At 33.9% G+C, this 18767-nt stretch overlaps 6 protein-coding genes across 9 annotated transcripts; 3 read left to right on the top strand and 3 right to left on the bottom strand.

The window, feature by feature from the left end:
- Nucleotides 1-2642: 2642 nt before the first annotated feature.
- LOC123011062 (lymphocyte expansion molecule-like) lies at nucleotides 2643-7345 on the bottom strand. Of its 2 annotated transcripts, none has more exons than XM_044408325.1 (5): nucleotides 7173-7345; nucleotides 3450-3670; nucleotides 3094-3403; nucleotides 2915-3043; nucleotides 2643-2869 (listed from the first exon to the last, which is right to left on the bottom strand). In XM_044408325.1, exons 1-5 carry the CDS (start codon nucleotides 7175-7177, stop codon nucleotides 2656-2658), a joined length of 879 nt encoding a protein of 292 aa, XP_044264260.1. In that variant the 5' UTR covers nucleotides 7178-7345; the 3' UTR covers nucleotides 2643-2655. The 2 variants fall into 2 exon arrangements, with proteins under 2 accessions (XP_044264260.1, XP_044264259.1); XM_044408324.1 differs by lacking the exon at nucleotides 7173-7345 and adding an exon at nucleotides 3717-4057.
- LOC123011063 (endo-1,4-beta-xylanase A-like) lies at nucleotides 5434-6001 on the top strand. The gene is made up of 2 exons (XM_044408326.1): nucleotides 5434-5668; nucleotides 5728-6001. Exons 1-2 carry the CDS (start codon nucleotides 5496-5498, stop codon nucleotides 5957-5959), a joined length of 405 nt encoding a protein of 134 aa, XP_044264261.1. The 5' UTR covers nucleotides 5434-5495; the 3' UTR covers nucleotides 5960-6001.
- Nucleotides 7346-7617: 272 nt separating the features above from the next.
- Nucleotides 7618-11349, top strand: LOC123010585. Its single transcript, XM_044407596.1, has 5 exons — nucleotides 7618-7847; nucleotides 7901-8140; nucleotides 10343-10410; nucleotides 10468-10768; nucleotides 10823-11349. The coding sequence occupies exons 1-5, from the start codon at nucleotides 7663-7665 to the stop codon at nucleotides 11052-11054; spliced, it is 1026 nt and encodes a 341-aa protein (XP_044263531.1). The 5' UTR covers nucleotides 7618-7662; the 3' UTR covers nucleotides 11055-11349.
- Nucleotides 11350-11910: 561 nt separating this feature from the next.
- Nucleotides 11911-15734, top strand: LOC123010584 (protein fem-1 homolog B). Of its 2 annotated transcripts, none has more exons than XM_044407595.1 (8): nucleotides 11911-12188; nucleotides 12267-12450; nucleotides 12936-13147; nucleotides 13201-13541; nucleotides 14064-14529; nucleotides 14580-14797; nucleotides 14847-15070; nucleotides 15139-15734. In XM_044407595.1, exons 1-8 carry the CDS (start codon nucleotides 12063-12065, stop codon nucleotides 15297-15299), a joined length of 1932 nt encoding a protein of 643 aa, XP_044263530.1. In that variant the 5' UTR covers nucleotides 11911-12062; the 3' UTR covers nucleotides 15300-15734. The 2 variants fall into 2 exon arrangements, with proteins under 2 accessions (XP_044263530.1, XP_044263529.1); XM_044407594.1 differs by having other exon boundaries at nucleotides 14847-15073.
- A 289-nt stretch (nucleotides 15735-16023) lies between these two features.
- LOC123010586 (MIP18 family protein galla-1) lies at nucleotides 16024-17220 on the bottom strand. Of its 2 annotated transcripts, none has more exons than XM_044407598.1 (5): nucleotides 16807-17220; nucleotides 16650-16718; nucleotides 16517-16596; nucleotides 16284-16467; nucleotides 16024-16238 (listed from the first exon to the last, which is right to left on the bottom strand). In XM_044407598.1, exons 1-5 carry the CDS (start codon nucleotides 16838-16840, stop codon nucleotides 16141-16143), a joined length of 465 nt encoding a protein of 154 aa, XP_044263533.1. In that variant the 5' UTR covers nucleotides 16841-17220; the 3' UTR covers nucleotides 16024-16140. The 2 variants fall into 2 exon arrangements, with proteins under 2 accessions (XP_044263533.1, XP_044263534.1); XM_044407599.1 differs by having other exon boundaries at nucleotides 16025-16238; nucleotides 16650-16715; nucleotides 16807-17212.
- A 444-nt stretch (nucleotides 17221-17664) lies between these two features.
- On the bottom strand, nucleotides 17665-18467 carry LOC123011311. Its single transcript, XM_044408684.1, has 2 exons — nucleotides 18123-18467; nucleotides 17665-18078 (listed from the first exon to the last, which is right to left on the bottom strand). The coding sequence occupies exons 1-2, from the start codon at nucleotides 18284-18286 to the stop codon at nucleotides 17847-17849; spliced, it is 396 nt and encodes a 131-aa protein (XP_044264619.1). The 5' UTR covers nucleotides 18287-18467; the 3' UTR covers nucleotides 17665-17846.
- Between the last annotated feature and the right edge of the window lie 300 nt (nucleotides 18468-18767).

The raw sequence follows: 18767 nt of genomic DNA, 5'->3' as shown, positions 1-18767 counted from the left end.
ATAAAAATGTGAAATTTTCTTTTTGATTTCCAAGTCTGTCGTTCTTTAAATTGATTTTATTAATACTACATTTGCAAAAAAATGCAATAAATACGTTTAGCTTTCTCACAAGCATGTATAATAAAAATTTCATTTGCAGCCACCCACCTACTTTACCGGATCTTGGTGACCGAATCTTCAATCCTTTTCCTTAATTCATGGTTTCATCACATTTTCATCAATTACCTTAAACGTTGCAACAACATGAATCAAATCAATTGGAATAACCAAATGACTTTCCTTATGTGCACTTCTACCGGTTTATATTTAATCAATTATTTTTAATCCTAATCGCATTCGTCTTGTAGAAAGTGAAAACTTCCACCTGTATGAAACCCTTCAAGTGGGTTAGTAATTATTGCTAATTCATTTTTTGAAATCAACACGGAAATGCTCCCATTAGGAAAATATGACCTCATCTCACAAAAATAAATTGCTGTCACAGCAACGTGAAAGTTGCAAATTAGATCAGCATAGAAAAAAAACAATAATAAAATCGTAAAAATTGCGTCATCGTTTTCAAAAATTCGGAGGTTTTCACCCCTCATTGCTTCGTGCAATTTGTTATATCATCGGTTCGAGATGGTCATGGGTGTTGTAAGAAAATCAAGAGGTACTCACGTAAAAATAATTATTGCGGTGGCACACGGACGTGTGAGTGGTATATTCGGTAATTGTGGCTATAAAATTTTATATAATAGAATATGTAATTCGGGTCAGAGATAGCAAGCCAATCTATTAGCTTTTGTGTTTTTTTTTTTGACAAATTTAGCGAACATTAAGACTAGGTTACAGTCTTTTAAAATAATCTCCTCTTTTACTGCTACTAATTGATTTATGTAATATAATAGTTCAAAATATTGGAACATTAAGAAATATAGCATCCAATTATCTGCAGTTATATTACAATTTTGTTAATTGTTATTACCTAATAGTCTTGCTTAGATTTTTTTGCAAGATAGTATCTCAAAATGATTCAGTTTAATTTTGCAAAATTAATTGATTTACTTGAGTATTCACATTTCCGTCTACAATTCCGCCACGTCGCAACTAAAATAATATTCTTCTTAAATGGCAATATGTTGCGGTTTCTTGAACACGGAGTACTAAACGTTGTGGTTTGTTCATTTCCGCATCAATTGCGTCTTTTAATCACTCCTAAATACCTACTCACAGTTTCAAAAAGTGTGAACTAGTACTGATACTTAACATTTTTGAGCTTCTTTTTAAATTTGAATTGTAATTTTGTAAAAAATCCATAACATATTTTTTTGCAATATAATCAGTCATGTTTACATGTCATTTCTCGTTGCTAAAGCAGTACTCAAGGAAGATAAGGTTACCAGTTTCTGTTTTATTCATTATTAGTTAAGTGAATTCAAAAGTCGTTTGCTTAGTAAACACATTTATTTTCATCAGATGTTTTCGTATATTTTCGTAAAATTGCCCATTTCTACGGCAATTTTTTTCGCATATTTTCTTTCATGAACTTTGATGTGTGTTTACAACCTTGAAATTTTATTTAAAAAAATATGTACAATACACTGAATTGAAGAGCTAAATTAATTTAGTTCACTGGGACTGTTATACGCGTGTATTAAATATTCTCTATGTAGACATTAATAGAAACACTAATAAAAAAAAGGAGAAAATCAACCATGCCTCAATAAAAATGGCTTCGAAACTCTTGTCCCACCAATATGTGGTTTTACTGGGGTATAGGATAAGACATGTACTGGTAATCGTATCTTGTCCCCACCTTCCCCTACTTCCGATGACTAACGAGTTACCTAATTAGTAGCACGCGGCATTCCAAGTTCTCGATAAACACCTGTTGCGATATTGAGCTTGCGAATATTTCCATCAAGAAAAACTTGATTTTCTTCTGCAATAGTTAATCCAACCTTGACTCAAAAATCGCAGCAGTTGGAAGGAAATGAAAATGGTACCTGTGAGAAAGCGTACGCTGGTCACGTTTGGTCTTATATTGTTTCAATAACATCACGTTGTGTGCCTACTGCTTCCTCTTCAGAGAAACATCTTTCAATTGTTAATTGCATAACAACAAGTGTTTATAATGAATTGACAAATGCGGGAAATAACCGAACTTGCAGAAAGGAACCTACCAGAAGAATTGATTTTTCAAGATAACTTTCTCAGATGAAAGAAAGTTTGATATGGTTGATGATGGGAAGATTTCGTGCGGTTAAATGGTTTTTTCATCAAGTGACATTATCTCACAGTTGATCAAGAAGACGTAATAGAAATTTAAATAAGACATTTTCGTTAGATTACTTTCGCACGTGTTACGCCTTGGTGACACGTTTTGTCCTCTGAATTTTCGTAGATACATCGTCAATCAAGAGAAATTTCAAGCGAAGAAAGTTTCGATGTCCATTGTATGGAAAAATGGGCGTTTCCTGTTGTTCTTGCGAAAGTCAATATTTGGCTGGCGATTAATGCGAATTACGAATGCGCCTTTTGGGCTGGTTCTTAATGAGAATTGTCTACAGATTAGACGTTGTATTGAGGAAGTCGGCTATTTCCGCCTCCTAGAGGGATGGAAACTTCCGGAAATTTGCAGAAACGTGTTAATCGTTTAATTTCCAATGATATTTAATAGATAAAATTGCTGTAACTCTCCACTTTGACTAATTCACGCTCGGTCGTAGACAAAAACATCCAAGAGCCTTTGATACTCTTCTTGTGACATGTAGGATATTTTACTTTGTAACGGTCCGGCCCTGGATGAATTTTCCAGTTTGGTGGGGGTCTGGCGTTCACATTGGAGCTATTAAAAGGATACAAACTCTTTTTGGATGCTTTGATCCTAAAACTCCTATAAAATTCTCAATTGATTTAAACAAAATTTTACCCTTTGGAAACTTCGTATTGGGCCGGACTGGGATATTCTGGGTCTCTCATATACATGCTGAACCCGTTTTTAGTTGCTGTTATTGATAATCCTTCTGGAAACCTTTCCTCTAACAAAAATTTGCCATTCCTAATTTGACACTCAATTAAAAGAAAATAATTTAAGTATAAACTGCAAACCTTTTTTTGCTCGGATGATATAAAAGGTGGTCAACTGCGCTAGGTATAGTATAAAAAGTGTCAGGTGATTTGAAAAGAGGGGGTGCAAAATGATTCTTGATTGTGGTTTCATCACGAGGTCCAGTGAATGTGTCATAGGGGCCTCTTTTTGATACAACTTTATCTGTGATGTTATAAGCGGGTAATTTGTAACGATTTGGAGCTTTTCTATAAGAGGGCTCAGTGGTTTTGAATCTAGACGTTATACCGTCAAATTCAAATGTTGGTGTTTTTGTAAATTTAGTTGTTAAAGTTTTTACGGTGTGACACCCTAAAAGTTTTAATTAAAAAAAGTACATTTTTTTTTTAATTTCAACCAGGTGGTAATGTTTCATCTCTAATGGCCGAGTGGAATCTTTCCCCACTTCCAAAACCAACATTTTCCAAAGTGGAAGCTCCGCCTTTTTCTTTATAGTCAAAAAGATCATAAGTTCCCGGCCCTCCAAGAGTCCTTTCAAACATGCGATCGCATAATACTTGAGGGTTTCGAAAGCCCAAATATTTGGAAAATTCTTCACTTTCTAATTTAACCTTCCAACTGGAAATTTATATAGCACAAGATAAACAAAATTTTTCATAAAAACCTCGCAGCTTTATTTTTGTATTTGCAATAGGCGGGTTTTGGATTGTACTGCCCGGGACCAAGAGGATTTGTTGTGTTTACGGTAATTAATTCTGGGTGGAGTCCCAAAGGGCGAAAGCGGTTAACAGCGCTGCCGAAACCAAAGGGTTTTTCCTCCTTTTTAAACATTCTTTGTTATCGGACTAATTTTTTTTATGTTCTGACATTTTATGTCATTTTGAATATTTTTTTCATTATAGTGGAGCCACCCATTATCTCCAAGGCGGTCAAATTTAAACTGAATAATCTTCTATTTTTTTATTTATACATTCTAATAGTTGTACGGACATAAAATGTTTTGGAAAATTTAATTATAAATTTGGGGGAAAGTAATTTTGGCATTAATTTTAAAGATTTGGATTTTATACAGGGTGATTCACGGGGAATAATGAGTCTGACCAAATTTTCGATGCAACCAACATTACAGTTGTCGCAAAATAACTTGCGAAAAGTAATGGTTGAGAATTTGGTCAGGCTCATTATTCCTCGTGAATCACCTTGTATATTATTGATTAGTTTTTAATTTTACTTGTACTTAGTAAATCAGACTTTAACTGTCATTGGTTATTTTATGTAGGTGAGACTGATCAAATGTTATAACGGCGCTACTATAGAAAGAAAACTATGCAGTGTGCATATTATACTGTCACTATAACAGATAATGTGTATTGGGTGTTATCTAACTAAAAAAAATATTTTAATAAATTTCTCATCATGATGATGATGCAACTCAATTTACAATACAAAGCACTAGTGGTTTTATACGAAAATTGCATCCCATTTTATGATTCTTGTCAGTTAGTATTTACAAAATGATAATGTTAACAAAATTTTTAGTGAGAAAACAAAAAAGATAAAACTTTCTCCTCAAAAATTTGACGTTGATATAATTGGTAGGTATGAACTCAAAAAAAAAAATTAACAACTTTCTTAATAAAATTAAGCCTCTGATATTACCTACCACAATTTCCTCTCTCCAAAAATTTTTCGTAATTAAAAAAAACGTATTTTATTGTTGATTTACCGAATTGGGTTCAGATTCGCAATAATTTAAGGAAAAGACAGTGAAAACAGCAGAGTGCTTTTGCCCGGTGACCGGAAAGATGCGCACAGGAAATAAGCACACAGAAAAAAGCACACAGGGAAAAAAGCGCACAAAGAAAAATTTTAAATTGTGATATTTAATTCATTTTTAAAAACTCCATAAAAACGCCTATCCCACATTTCGACTTCTACGTTTACCAATTTTATCGATTCAGCAGGTGTTTTCTTCTCTTCAGTCCGCTGGGGCGCTCTGCGCCTCAGCCTACAGGCTACCGACTATGTACGGCGCCGAAATCGCCGTGATTTGTTTATTGTTTTAGTGTTTTTTACATACTTTTACATTTGCACAAACTTTCAAAATCATATCTTCAATCTAGAAACTTAAAGCAAAATGCAAAAAAAAATAATTTACAAGATTTCCCAGTATACAGGTACGCTTTATTTCTTGTGCGCTTTTTTCCGTGTGCGCTTTTTCCGTGTACGCTTTTTTCCTTGTGCGCTTTTTTCCTTGTACGCTTTTTTCCTTGTGCAATCAGTGGTGAGAGCTTGGACCCAACATGGGAAAACCCAGCATATTTAGTTATCTCCCCTTCCAAGAGATTATTTTTTATCAAACCTCCCATACGAAATAAAGTTGTAAATAAGTTGCTAGGAGTATATAAACGAACCAAGCCCTACGTAATCACTAGTTAAAAAAATGGCCCACTGTCACGGGAAGTACGCAGTAATAAGAAACCAAAAATCGGGTCTTGTTTTAGACGCTAATGAATATGTAGTCAAAGTTCAACATTTTACCGGATTTCCATCTCAACTATGGAAGTTAGAAGAAGCATGTCCTGGTAAATTTTTCATTGTTAACAAAGGCAACGGGTAAAAAAATGTATTCAAAAAAAATGTGTTTAATAGTCATGTATTTTTTTGTTCCACAGAAAAGTTTTGGATATACAGGGAGGTCTAAACAATGGCTCCAATTTAATTACGTATCAGAAACATGGTGGTTTAAATCAGCAATGGTATGTTAATTCCGATGGAACAATTGTTAGTGCCGGTGGAAATTTCGCTGTGGACATATGTAGTGAAAAGTATGCGGCAGGAAATAATTTAATTGCGTATCGCAAGCATGGAGGAGCCAATCAGCAATTCACTTTTCAGTATCAATAGTAATTTGTAATTTTACATCTAAATAAAGTAATTTTAATTTGATTTGTCAGTTTTTTTAATATCCTGAAAGATGTAACTTTTCAATTGAGTGCCAGAGATAGAAAACAAAATATAAAAGTATAAATCAAAATAAATATTGTATCTAATTCATAATTAGAATTTATAAAATTAGTACTATATTTATTCTTTACTTCATCAATAACATTACCAATAACATTATTACTTGATCAGTGTTATATAAATTTTATAAGTTATTAGAAACAAATTTATATTTCAAATTTCATTACGGCCCTAGTCGGTTTCGCGCTATCCCAACTGTCAAAAAAGTCCAAAAGTTAAAGTTGTAAGATTTTTTTATCATGGAAGTTTAGAACGAATATTTTTACAATATGTATAAGAATTTTTTTATAAATGTTATTCGTTGATATACAGGGTGATTTTTAAATTGACCGGCAAAATTTAATCACATCTTCCTAAGGATAAATGGAGACAAACTGTACCCTTTTTACGTTTATACCTTTTAGGGGCAAAACCCCCTTGATCCGTGTCACTTACGGCGTTTATGAATTGTTGCAATGATCAAGTACATTTTCATCAAATTAATATCATGGTTTCCACTACCTGCTAATACTTTTACGAACACATCAGTGGCGTACGCTTTACCTCGAAAATAACTTTAATACATTTTATTTGGAGAACGTTGAAACAAAAAAAAAATTTTAATATTATTTCCAGCATGTTCTCATTTGATACTACCAAGAATAAAATTTTGTCGGTCTATTTAAGAATCGCTCTGTATTTATATGTAGACTTTATATCTAAACAAATATAATTTGTACAAATGTAATATCGATAAGTTGAAAATAAAATTTATGTAGGTAAGATGTGTTTCTCAACATAGGATTAGTCTTATCTTTAATATTTTTACTATAATAATACTAATAATACTAAAATAGTTATGAGGAAATTTTAGGTAAACGCAAACCTAATAAAAAATACTTTAGGTGTATCTATATCTACTCTCACAAAAGTTATTATTTATGTGTAGGAAATAAATAAATAAAATCAATAATAAATAAATAATAATAGATATCTAGTAGATTTTTTGTGACCTTGCCCAGGTCTTTCTTTATAGTTCCCAGATTCCCTAAATAGTGCTGCTGATCTCTGCTTACAGTTGATGGCGGTAGTCCTAGGAGTCTTAACTACATACCACATAGCACGGTTTCTTATTTGTACGTAAGATGTGAAGAAAAACGTTGCTGAAGATTCATTACAATTATTTAGCCAAAAATTGAACCGATTAGATCCATAATCTACAATAATTTAATGTTGCACTGCTTCACGTTTTGTGCACTTATTTCGATTTCATTCAATATGAAGGTAATCTTTCTAAATACATACACGTACTAAAATAATTCTTTAAGTAACAGTTGCTTCTATAGACAAAACATAAAAAATAAGATTAAAAATCTCTATGTGTTTTGATGAATATGAAATATGTATTGTTCTAATTTTATGTAAGTAATTTCACAACATCAAACAACAACTTAATTTAATCAAGGCTTACAGTATCACCATTTGGGTTTTCCAGCCAATAATATGACAAAAACAACTCTATGTATGTATATAAACAGGAATTTTGCACTCACTAGTTAATTCTAGATAACTTTTGTTTAAAAAAACACTTAGAAACATCAAACATGTCTTATTCCTGTAAAACTCAACACCAAAAGCCCGTTATAATTAGGAATCCCAAGTCTGGATTTGTCCTAGATGCTTGTGAATATCATGTAAAGATTCAGCATTATTCCGGAAGTCCATCACAAAAGTGGACACTACAATGTTTGAACCAAGGAAAATTCATGATCATAAATGTCGGAAATGGGTACGATATAATTTTTTTATTTTAGGTTTAGATTTATCCAATTTTATTTATAGAAAAGCTTTGGATATAGATAATGGAGCTAAAATCTGTGCCAAATTAATAACTTTTCACAAACATGGCAAAACTAATCAACAATGGTACGTGAACGCAGATGGTACATTGCAATGTCCTGTTGACAACTTGGTTTTGGACATTGTAAATGGAAAATATTACCCTGGAAATAATATCATTGCTTTTCCGAAGCATGGACGAGAAAATCAAAAATTCCAATTACAACCAGAGTACACAAACATGTAAGGACAATAGAAACTACCTAACATTTTTTCCGCCTTTGCTTCTCATATCCTTTTTTAGGGTCATTCCTTTTTTTCCTACTACTAATATCAAAACTCTTCTTATTTGCAACAAAGGTTATCTTTTAGAATTTTTAGAATCTTTAGAAATTATTAAATCCACCCACAATCCCTTTGAACAAGTTTTGAACAACCGAATTTCCTTTGAATGTCCGATTTTATCTTCATTAGTTTAATTTTCATTACATTGTTGAATGTTTGGTTTGTAGTCTCGACTTCTTATTAATTAATTGTAAATCAAATGTCACTTCCTCCTTTACACACACTAATTTAATCACTTTACCGGAAAATTTTAAATAAAATAGTACATACTACGTTATTATTGATCAATTTTTATTTGATTCCCTTCAAACTAAACTGCATCTGAAGCGACACACAAATGCCAACGTATAACTCAATCATCAAAACACTTATTCTCAAAAACAGCGGAAGGTATAGCAAAACTGGCCTTTTCCAGGGAATATTTTTTACAAACACTTCACAACGGCTGCATGATATTACTCTTACGAGTAAACTTAAATGACGATTTACAGTTAGCATTTCTTTGATTTTCTTTACATTTTTCACCATCTTTGCTGTTGACGATCGTCCAGAACAAAGAAAGTCGGTGAACTCTTTTCGGCCCAATTGAAATGTTTTGTACCAATCATATGCTTGTGTTTTTGACATACATGAGTCCTTAAAAGATTTTTGCACAATTTTCAGGGACTCACTACATGGATTTTCGTTGGCAACACAACATTTCAAGCAAATTTTCTGATCGGTTGTGGAATCCATAATAAAAATCTCAAGTCTGACTTAACCACAAGTTATGGTAAAAACAATTTTAAACCAACCACTTGACCTATAGAGGTGAAATTTGGCTTCGTAAGGGGCTATGGTTGTACCAGTATACCAGACGAGAATTATTAAGATATCTTCTACGTGAACTCTTTAAATCGAAAATTCCAGATACTTTTTTACAGAGTAGTACACAAACAAAATACGGGTTTAGCCATAGGCTCACCCTTTAGCCCCCTTTTAGCAGAATTTTTCATGAACAACTTAGAAGAAAACATTTTAAATCTTCTTATTTCTTCCAAGCCTATTTGTTTTTGGTTTATATACTTTGATGATCTCATCTCTTTGTTCAAAGGTACCAGGACAAAATTAGATAATTTTCTTTCTTTATGTAGTTAAAATTTTGACCTAATTTTTGAAAGAATTTTATCACAGTTAACTCTAAAACAATAGTTTATCGTCTTCAAGTTGTACTATTTTGCAAAACCCTAAAAACCAATGATAAATTACTTATGCCTTTAGAAATTCTAGAACTATTGATGCCAATGGTGGTACCTTCGAGCATCTTTTGTTGTATTGAATTAGTTAAAACATTTTTCTATGAATTGTATTTAATTAATTTTGAGACGTATTGAATATTAAAGGAAGTGTTAAATATGGTCCTAATCTTATTACGTATCGAAGATCGAAGACATAGAGCAATAATTAGCAATGATTCATTATTACCTAAATTATTATCGAAGATCATACGATACCTAGAGTGCCATTTCGAAAAACAAATAAATACTTGCCTGCTTAAATAAGCTTGAAAATCAAATTTTTCATTTAGAACACTTACAATAAGTATAAGACCTTTTTCTTGTGTTATTTTTACATAATACCCACTTGAAGGTCTCTTCGTTTTTTTTGTGGCATTGTGTAGAGTAATGCGATTTTGTCTAATAGACTTAGTTTTAATTTTTATTAGCGGTTAATAAAATGATTATAGTATGTTATATACCTATAAATAAGTAATAGTAATACATTATATGATTAATGATTTTACTGATTATTGATTATGGAACATGTTTCGTTTTTAAATCGGAAAAATAATTTTAAAACTCTGCAAAGGAAAGCGACACAATAAATTCTAGGTACGCCACTGTTCATTGTTGTCCAAGATCATCAAAGGTCGTCTACATATTTAGTTCTCTAATTATTTAATTTCGATTAAGTATTTCAAACTTCTTGTTTTCTTCAGTGTACGTAGACATTCCCACTTTTGCACAGTAATCATGTCCATGATCGTGGGTTACGCCCACTTCTAACCCATTTTTCCTGCAAAGTGCCTTATTTAATAAGTGTCCTTGTGGTTTTCGACAGCGACGACACTGCATCAAACCTGACTAAACTAACTATTACACATACAACTAAGGTCCGCCGCTTTAGAGGTACGTTAATCCCAACCCCAGTTATCTAACGTTTTAAAATTCCATTTTTTCATCAAGAAAAAAGCATGAGTTACGGTTTTCAACCACCACCACCGTATCAACCAGGAGCACCTCCATACCAGCCTGGAGCACCTCCCTACCAGCCAGGAGCAACTTTACAATCCGGTTTTCCATCTGGTGCTCCACCACCGTACCAAGGTGGACAATGTGCCGTTATCAGAAACACTCCTTCTGGCCTGTGTCTTGATGCAACTGAATATGAAGTTAAGTTGCAACATTACACTGGTTCTCCTGCCCAACAATGGATACTGGAGCCCGTAGGAGGCGATAGATATGTTCTTAGAAACAAGGGAAATGGGTAAGAGGTTATGTCACAAATAAATGTAGAAAAATTGGTGTTTGTTAATCTTAGGGCTGTGTTGGATATTGAAGGAGGGCCAGATTGTGGTGCAAATTTGATTACATATGAGAGTCACGGGGGGCCTAATCAACAATGGTTTGTAAATCCAGACCATACCATAACTAGTGGTGCTGCAAATTTGGCTGTGGATGTTTGTGATGGTCAGTGCTTCCCAGGGAATATTCTTATAGCCTATGACAGGCATGGGGGCCCTAATCAACAATTTCATTTGGAGTACCATTAAGTTTTTGTTGAATTATTGCATCTGACATATTTAAGGATTGTAGTAATTACCCAAATGTTACTCTTTTAACTACAATCTATACAAACAACAGGAAAATTATTATTACGTTTAAGGTCAGTCAAATGTCTATGTCAAATGCAGTCAAATGAAAGTTATATATTTTTAAGTTGTACGCACTTACGTTTTTTAGGCCTTAAAATGGAGTAGAATCTTATAATTTAAACAGTTTCATTTGTCATTTTAATTTAATAGTGGTTATTAGTTATCGAAAATTAAATAAAACTATTATTTTCAATTTGAAGTTTCCACATTTTGGTGTCTGCAGAGCTGCCAATAGAAATAGCAACAAAATCATTTTCCCTTGAACAATTAGACGTTTATAAAAATTTATTAAATAAAATGGAAACGTTATAACGCTGCTGCCTTAAAAATGTTACATTGGAATGTATGTATTTTGTATAACACTGTTTTAATGTAAACTTGAATACCCCTATATTGTACAAAATATTAAAAACTCTTAGGAGTGTATTTATTTTGTGTTATATTATATGTTTTATCAAAATCTGCATTATAAGGATACCTATGTACGCAATTTCATTGTTATAAATACAGATAGATTTCTACATAAAAAAGTATTTTTTTTTTACTTTTGCCATTTGCACGTGCTGCTACCAACCTAAGAATGATACAATTTAAAAAAGGAAGATGAAAGGTTTACTATGGGTTAAATGTTTCAGGAATTTATAGGTATTTAAAAATAATGTAGTTATGTATATGTCGGTGAAGATTTTGTAATTGTGTTGTATTCGAATCAAAAACCGATTTTTAATTTATGAAATTATCACGTGACACAAATTGGCAAATGACAGATCTGTCAATGTTTGTCCTCATCTTACGTCAAACAGTAAGCAAGTGCTTTCGCTCCCCCGAGCAAGCCAGTGAATCGCAATCCACGGTCGGGTCAGTTGAAAATAGTATTCCGCGAAGTATGTGTTGAAGCAGTGAACGATGCAAGAACCTCACGAGCACTTGAAAAATCGAGTTTACTATGCCGCCAAGGACGGCATGTCCATAGCCCTGTACGCTCTTCTAGTCGGTGCTAATAAACAAGAAGTGGAAGCCATCCTCGACGAGGTAATTCTTTGTCCCCGGCCATTGCCACCGGCTGCTGGCATGGAAACTGGATAAATTTAACCTGGTGCACCATTGCAGAAGTTCGTCGAGGATGACGGGCAGGAATGTACCCCTTTAATTGTGGCAGCGCGGCAGGGCCACGACAAGGTGATGCGGATGATGTTGACCAAGTTCAAGCCTGATTTGGAAAAAGAAGGCACCGTGAAGTTTGATGGATATGTAATCGAGGGGGCTAGTGCTTTATGGTGTGCCGCGTGTGCAGGTAGCCGGATTGTACCCACTAATTGTGTTGTTAGTTTGTTTTGAGACAGTAACGGGGATTGAAGGCTTTTTTACAGCTGCACCAAACATAACCTCAAAATTTTGACAGGTCCAGAAATAACAGGAATTTGTGTTAAAATTTGGTATTTGTGGTATTTGGACTTAATAACGTAATTGGGAACTGAAGAAATGCGTAATTGATAATTTCGGCGCCACGGCGCGATTTCTTCGTTTATAAAATCATTAATCATTTCAAGGTTTAGGTCTGTTTGAAGATATCAATCACAAAATTGCTTATTTTTTCACTGGAATATGTGTAGTTTGGTATTTTTTAGCTGCAGAATTACGATTTTGTAGCACTTCTTTTTGTTTCTTTTACTGTTTCACAACAAGTTTTGGTGTTTCTTAACAAGTTTTCAATTTTTTGTCTTCATATAAAGGCAAGTTCTTGAAAAGATAGTTGTGTAACATGGAATTACGGTCTAGGTCACTTAAATGTGGTAAAAACACTAGTGAAGGCCGGCGCCGACGTAAACCACCCCACACACTCCAATTCTACCCCATTACGAGCCGCTTGTTTTGACGGCCGATTAGACATCGTCAAGTACCTGACTTACCACCGGGCAGATATTAACATAGCGAACAAATACAATAACACGTGTCTTATGATAGCCGCATATAAAGGCCATTTGGACGTCGTAAGTTCTGCAATAAAATTTGACTCAATTACTGATTGTCTCCCTCATTTTAGGTCAGTTTTCTTCTCGAACATGGTGCCAACCCGAATGAAAAGGCCTTATGTGGGGCCACCGCCCTGCATTTCGCCGCAGAATGTGGCCATCTCCCCGTAGTGAAAGAATTGTTGAAATACAACGCCGTTTTTTCAACGAACGACTCTGGAATGACGCCTATCAAAGCGGCAGCGGAAAGAACCAGAGCCGATGTGGTGGAATATCTCGTCGAAAGACCGGAAATTAGTAAAGAGGAGCAGATCGAAGCCCTGGAATTGCTGGGGGCGTCGTACGCCAATGATAAGGAAAATTACGACATCGTCATGGCATACAAGTACTTGCACAGGTCAATGATGCTGAGGTAAGTTCGTACACAAAGAAAATTTCTCGCCATCAAAAATAAACTTTATGAAATAAACATACGGGGAGGGTATTTTTAGACGGCAAGGTGAATGTTAGCATTTTTAAAGGAATCAGCGTTTTGCGTGTAATACAACACTAAAAATAGGTTTTTTGTATTTTATTTATAGTTTTTTGGCAGTGGCGGAACGGACACGTGGGCGGTAGGGACGCGTGCAAGTAAGGGCGAAAGTTTCCAGGTATTTGGCTCATTGAACCAGGAAGTGTAAAAAATTGCCACACAAATATTTATTTTACTTTGTCATCTGAAATTATTAAATTCATGGAAACTAATTTTTTTTTCGCTTATCTCACAGTGCCAATATTTAGATTTGCAACATATTTTAGTTAACAAAAGTACACACTCTACACGTGTACGAAAACATGAATTGTGCAACTTACAAGCAATTGATCTGTTGCCAACTTTATTCAGATGAAATCTAAAATAGATCAATCGAGTTTCTCGAAATCAAATTTTTTGCAGGTATAGCGATCCGGACAATCCGATCAAGAAAAAACTGATAACTCCAATTCCTGCTTACGAACACTGGGTGGAATCTCAAACAGTTTACGAACTCGAAGCCATCCAAAACAACCATAACTCCATCCATATGGAAGCTTTGACCATCCGAGAACGAATCTTGGGGTCTCAGAACCCTGAAGTGCCCCATCCCGTGATATACAGGGGTGCAGTTTTTGCAGATAATGCTCGATTTGAAAGATGTTTAGAGTTGTGGTTACATGCTTTGAGACTGAGACAGAAAAATCATATTTCAGTTGTTAAAGACTTGCTCAGGTTTGCTCAAGTGTTTTCGCAGATGCTGCACGTAAATGTCAAGGTTACTTATGATCACGTGGTGCAGGTTTTAGCGGCAGCTATTACCGAATTAGAAAGAAATAAGTACAAGTTGAACAAGCCGGGGCCTAAGGATGATCCTGAGACTGTGATGGTATAGGATGAGGGGGTTGTGGCGACTTTTTTTATTTTGTCTTATTTTAGGAGGAACTAGAAAGTAATCTCACTACGACTCTATATCTCTTGACAATATTAACAAAATTGATGAAGGAGTGTTCAGAGGAAGAACGTTTTAATGTAAATCGGATGGTTTTCACTCTTAACCAACTTAATGTAACGTTAAGAGACGGCCAAACTCTTCTACACCTAGCGTGCAATGCAGAAACACCAGTGGACGATTTCCACACTAACGATGTGTGCAAGTAGGTGGCGTTGGTTGTGGTAAACAAGTGTAATTTTTGGTTTTTGCAGGTTTCCCTGTGCTGAGACGACTCGGCTACTGATCAAATGTGGCGCTGATGTTAACGCCATGGACTATGATCGTAATACTCCCCTTCATGTGATTGTCAATTACCATAAACCAATTTCGGATTTTTTGACTTTGCATTCGATCATAACCGATTTGACGGAAGCGGGGGCGCATTTAGATTGTGTTAATAAAAGAGGAGAGACTCCGTTGGAAGCCTCGGCTACAGGTAGTAAGTGTTGTGATGATTGTACGACCAGGTTTCAAGTGTACATTTTTTGATTGATGATGTTTCAGGTGTGGCCGAGATTATTTTAAAGACTCAAATGAAACTTAGTCTGAAATGTATCGCTGCCAATGCTGTTAAACATCATAAACTTACTTATCAAGGACAAGTTCCTGAAGCTCTCGAATCGTTTATAGAGTTACACGGTCCGGGGATCGTGAAAAAAGCCTAGTCAATCGTTTTGTTAAATTTTTTATTGTAAATAGCGTGCTTTGCCAATTTGTTCTTTTGCTGATTGTTTTATTAGCTTTAAGTTGTTAAGCAAATGAACAAATTGTTTTTATCATTTACCAATAATTGGTGTTATTTTTTGAGACTGCTAATTAGGATTTTTTATGAGATTTTTAATTGTACTTGTTTATTGAGGCGTTATTAGTATGTCTCCTTTTTGTTATTTTTGTAAAAATTGTGCCGCTCGTTCAAAGATTTGCTTACAACCTAACGTTTTTTTGTAATGTCTAAAGTGACTTCCTTGTTAGGTTTTAGGTGTAATTTGTAAATTATTAAATCAAGATGGTGCATAATAGAGATAGTGATGAGATAAGATATTTATATTTTACCTATGTATTTTTTCTATGCAAAAATAAACCAAGTGTGATATCTGTTACTCATGTTTTGTAAAACTCTTAAATAGATTTTTTTTATTAATGACAAAACAGCGATGAGACCGTGCTTCAAAAATAGAATACGAGTGTTGAAAAATTTGTAAAATGCTGCGTCAGCGTGTTTTTGACTGGTGAGACACGAAACCAGGAAACATTTTGGGAAATTCTCCAGAACACTAAAAGGGACAACAGAATTAAACCAAGTGCGCATCAAAGACAAGTGTATCGAAATTTACGTTTCTGTTTCTAGCGATATTTTGAATTCAATTTTAAATCGAAAAACTTGAATTTGGTTTAGAATTTGCACTTTTTTTGAAAAAAAAAACTTTTTTATTTCAAAAGTTTATGATAAAAGACGTAATTCTAAATAGTAAATAATATTTTGGCTTAAATATCTGGATACAAAGTTCAGTCTTCTTCAACAATACAGTTTTCTACCATTTCTTTTAAATTTGGATTTTCCATAGCGGCTGCTATTCTCTCTTTATCATTAATTTGTTTATTGACTAAAACAAAGACTTATTGATGAAACACCTGTAAAACTGACCTACTTTCATGTTCAGTTGTGTGAGCCCCCGCCTTGATATAAATATCTAATTTAATCCTATAAGGAATACACCTTTCCAATTTTATCCTAATACACAATCCAATTAATGTTGCTAAAGAACAGTGGGGCACAGTAGGATTAAATTCAACCCTTACAACACTAACATTTCCAGAAGTACGCTCCTTAACCTCAAATCACACAAATTCAGCCATTTACAAAAATATTGAAACAAATTACCTCAACCCCTTCCTCATACACTACATTTAATTCTTCCAAAGTGTTGGGCTTTTCTGGGTCCTTGATAGTCCGAATCAAGTCTAAAACAAGCACAATGTTTTAATTTTTACAAAAATCAGCCTCAAACGCTTACCATAAACTGTGTACTTCAATTCACTATCATCTTGACTCAGTTCCTTGACTTCTTTGCGTGGACTATCTGCTTTTTTCCGGAAAAATGATAAAAACATTATGTAATTTTTACAAATAAATCAAATAACAAGTAATGGTAATTGATCAGCTGTTCTAACCTTCAAATTCCACTAACTCCAGCAGGTCAGGCATTTTGTGCTTATTTGTAGAACTTGTTTAGTGGAGACGTGGAGAGTAAAAAATTAAAGACTTTTATTGAATGGAAATTGTGTCGCGTCTTGTGAGGTCATTTTCTTACTGATTGCCAGATTTAAAAATTATCTCAAGTTGATGCTCTTGTAATGATAACCTAGGTTCTGATGAAGGTTTTATTGATTGTGGACGTGCAACAATTGTTGTGGGGCTTTAATAGATTTATTTCCGAACAAAATTCTATAATTAGGTAGTAGAATACATGTAAAGCAGTGACTTGCAGAATTTGTTAAAGGTTGAGGTGGTATTGCGACGCCAAACTGTTGGTCAATTTCTTATTACTTTGTAAACAAATTAAATATAAATAATCAGTGGGGTTTATTGCATCAAAAATTATATTTGAAAAAGTGTACTTACATTTAAAAAATAATAATATAACATCCTGTAATATTCTACAATTGGAACACTATTAAACCAACAGTTTTTTTGATTTTTAAAATTATGCATCATACTTAATTGATTTTTTATAGGTATAAATTCTGTTAATACCAGTTCTAGCTATAGGCGTAATCATAAATGCAGAATTTTTTTGGAATTCTTTAAAATTTTAACCTTTTTCTCATCTATGAAATCAAAATTTTAATATTTTTATCCTCGTTTTGATAGTATTTATGTATGTACTTGTACCTAACATATTAAATTGTATGTGTCTACTTCAAAACGACAAAATTTTACCTATGTTTGAGGTAATAAAGTAATAAGAAAATAAGGTACTCAAACTGGAGGAATTATTAATAAAATTCTATCGATTCTATTAATCTAAGTATAGATTAATCTACTGCTGGAATTCCTATAATTAAAACTTCATAGGATTTATGATTGTAAATGTTGAGATTTTATTATTATGGTCTTTACACTTGAACACGATCGTACAATAGTGATCGTGATGTTTATTGAAACGAACTTAGTTTAAACATCTACTTTAATTCTTAGGTGTAAAGTAACACTACAAATCAACTTTGTTGCAAAATTCAAATTTTTGATTTTCATACCCTGATTTTGGTTGAAGTTTTAGCTTTCCGTCCGTTGAAACATCAATTGCTAAATTATCACCGTTAGCACAAACGATAGAACCGTCAGAATTTATGTACCAATTTTGGTTATTGTTTCCGTTTTCTTTTTTACATAGTAGGATGTTGGCCCCTTTTTTACTTTCACGTTCTATGTCTAAAACTTTTCTAAATTTGCGCTACTGGCACTGTTAAGACCAGCAAGTTCTCACCCTTTATCAGCTTTATTGTGGATGAAAAATTTTCCACGATCTACATGTTCCAGTTTCCATAGCTGAGCGTCAAATTTGTTAAGTTGGCGTGCTTCAACAATCGTTTGTGTTCCATCTAAAACCAATCTAGAAGAAGGGTTTCTTAAAATGTGATATTTATCCATTTAGGATAGTCAAATTTTTGTCAGTTTTGCTGTTTCTATAGAGTTGATTTTTGCAACAATAGGTAGCGATTTTTTTGTGTGTAAATCGCGCTTTTCATAAATCTGTTCTTTCCATAAAATCTGACCCCAAGTCTTCGCGTTTCAATAAACTATTAAAGGGGGCGGACAGTCGATAGGTGGCTTTTGGAATCCTCCGATTCAGCCATCCATCTTTAATGCCGTAGCAAGAAGTAAGTAAACTTGCGCCCTATCCGCCTATTCATAAGTTACGGAATGATTTCCATACAAAATCCCGATGCTTTCAGCAACATACATAATGGATTAACCACTTCCGGAGATTCACCTGGAACTCGAGAGGATGTTTTGTGGGGGTGCTTTGGTCAAACAATCCTCAACTCTGGACTCTAACAAGCAGGAAACAGGAGCCATAAAGAAGATAAACATCGACTTGGTGCAGTTTTGCACGGACGGCTTGTCTTCA

Source organism: Tribolium madens, unplaced genomic scaffold (assembly GCF_015345945.1).
Source record: "Tribolium madens isolate multiple individuals breed KSU strain unplaced genomic scaffold, Tmad_KSU_1.1 Scaffold_91;HRSCAF=231;Tcas5.2_LG7, whole genome shotgun sequence".
Classification (NCBI taxonomy): Eukaryota; Metazoa; Arthropoda; class Insecta; order Coleoptera; family Tenebrionidae; genus Tribolium; species Tribolium madens.
This window is presented reverse-complemented; position numbering and strand designations above follow the sequence as displayed.

Bases quoted from the DNA above. Each gene is read 5' to 3' on its own strand.
- LOC123011062 (XM_044408324.1), bottom strand. From the start codon at position 3,883: ATGTTTAAAAAGGAGGAAAAACCCTTTGGTTTCGGCAGCGCTGTTAAC. The intron at 3,404-3,449 runs GTTGAAATTAAA...TAAAACTTTTAG, and splicing joins AGATGAAACATTACCACCTG to GGTGTCACACCGTAAAAACT. The intron at 2,870-2,914 runs GTAAAATTTTGT...TAGGAGTTTTAG, and splicing joins CAATACGAAGTTTCCAAAGG to GATCAAAGCATCCAAAAAGA.
- LOC123011063 (XM_044408326.1), top strand. From the start codon at position 5,496: ATGGCCCACTGTCACGGGAAGTACGCAGTAATAAGAAACCAAAAATCG. The intron at 5,669-5,727 runs GTAAAAAAATGT...TTTGTTCCACAG, and splicing joins ATTGTTAACAAAGGCAACGG to AAAAGTTTTGGATATACAGG.
- LOC123010585 (XM_044407596.1), top strand. From the start codon at position 7,663: ATGTCTTATTCCTGTAAAACTCAACACCAAAAGCCCGTTATAATTAGG. The intron at 8,141-10,342 runs GTAAGGACAATA...GGTTTTCGACAG, and splicing joins CAACCAGAGTACACAAACAT to CGACGACACTGCATCAAACC. The intron at 10,769-10,822 runs GTAAGAGGTTAT...TGTTAATCTTAG, and splicing joins CTTAGAAACAAGGGAAATGG to GGCTGTGTTGGATATTGAAG.
- LOC123010584 (XM_044407594.1), top strand. From the start codon at position 12,063: ATGCAAGAACCTCACGAGCACTTGAAAAATCGAGTTTACTATGCCGCC. The intron at 12,451-12,935 runs GTAGCCGGATTG...ATTACGGTCTAG, and splicing joins ATGGTGTGCCGCGTGTGCAG to GTCACTTAAATGTGGTAAAA. The intron at 14,530-14,579 runs GTATAGGATGAG...GTCTTATTTTAG, and splicing joins ATGATCCTGAGACTGTGATG to GAGGAACTAGAAAGTAATCT.
- LOC123010586 (XM_044407598.1), bottom strand. From the start codon at position 16,840: ATGCCTGACCTGCTGGAGTTAGTGGAATTTGAAG. The intron at 16,468-16,516 runs GTAATTTGTTTC...GTGTGATTTGAG, and splicing joins TGTATGAGGAAGGGGTTGAG to GTTAAGGAGCGTACTTCTGG. The intron at 16,239-16,283 runs GTAGGTCAGTTT...TCTTTGTTTTAG, and splicing joins TCACACAACTGAACATGAAA to TCAATAAACAAATTAATGAT.
- LOC123011311 (XM_044408684.1), bottom strand. From the start codon at position 18,286: ATGGATAAATATCACATTTTAAGAAACCCTTCTTCTAGATTGGTTTTA. The intron at 18,079-18,122 runs GTGAGAACTTGC...GCGCAAATTTAG, and splicing joins CACAATAAAGCTGATAAAGG to AAAAGTTTTAGACATAGAAC.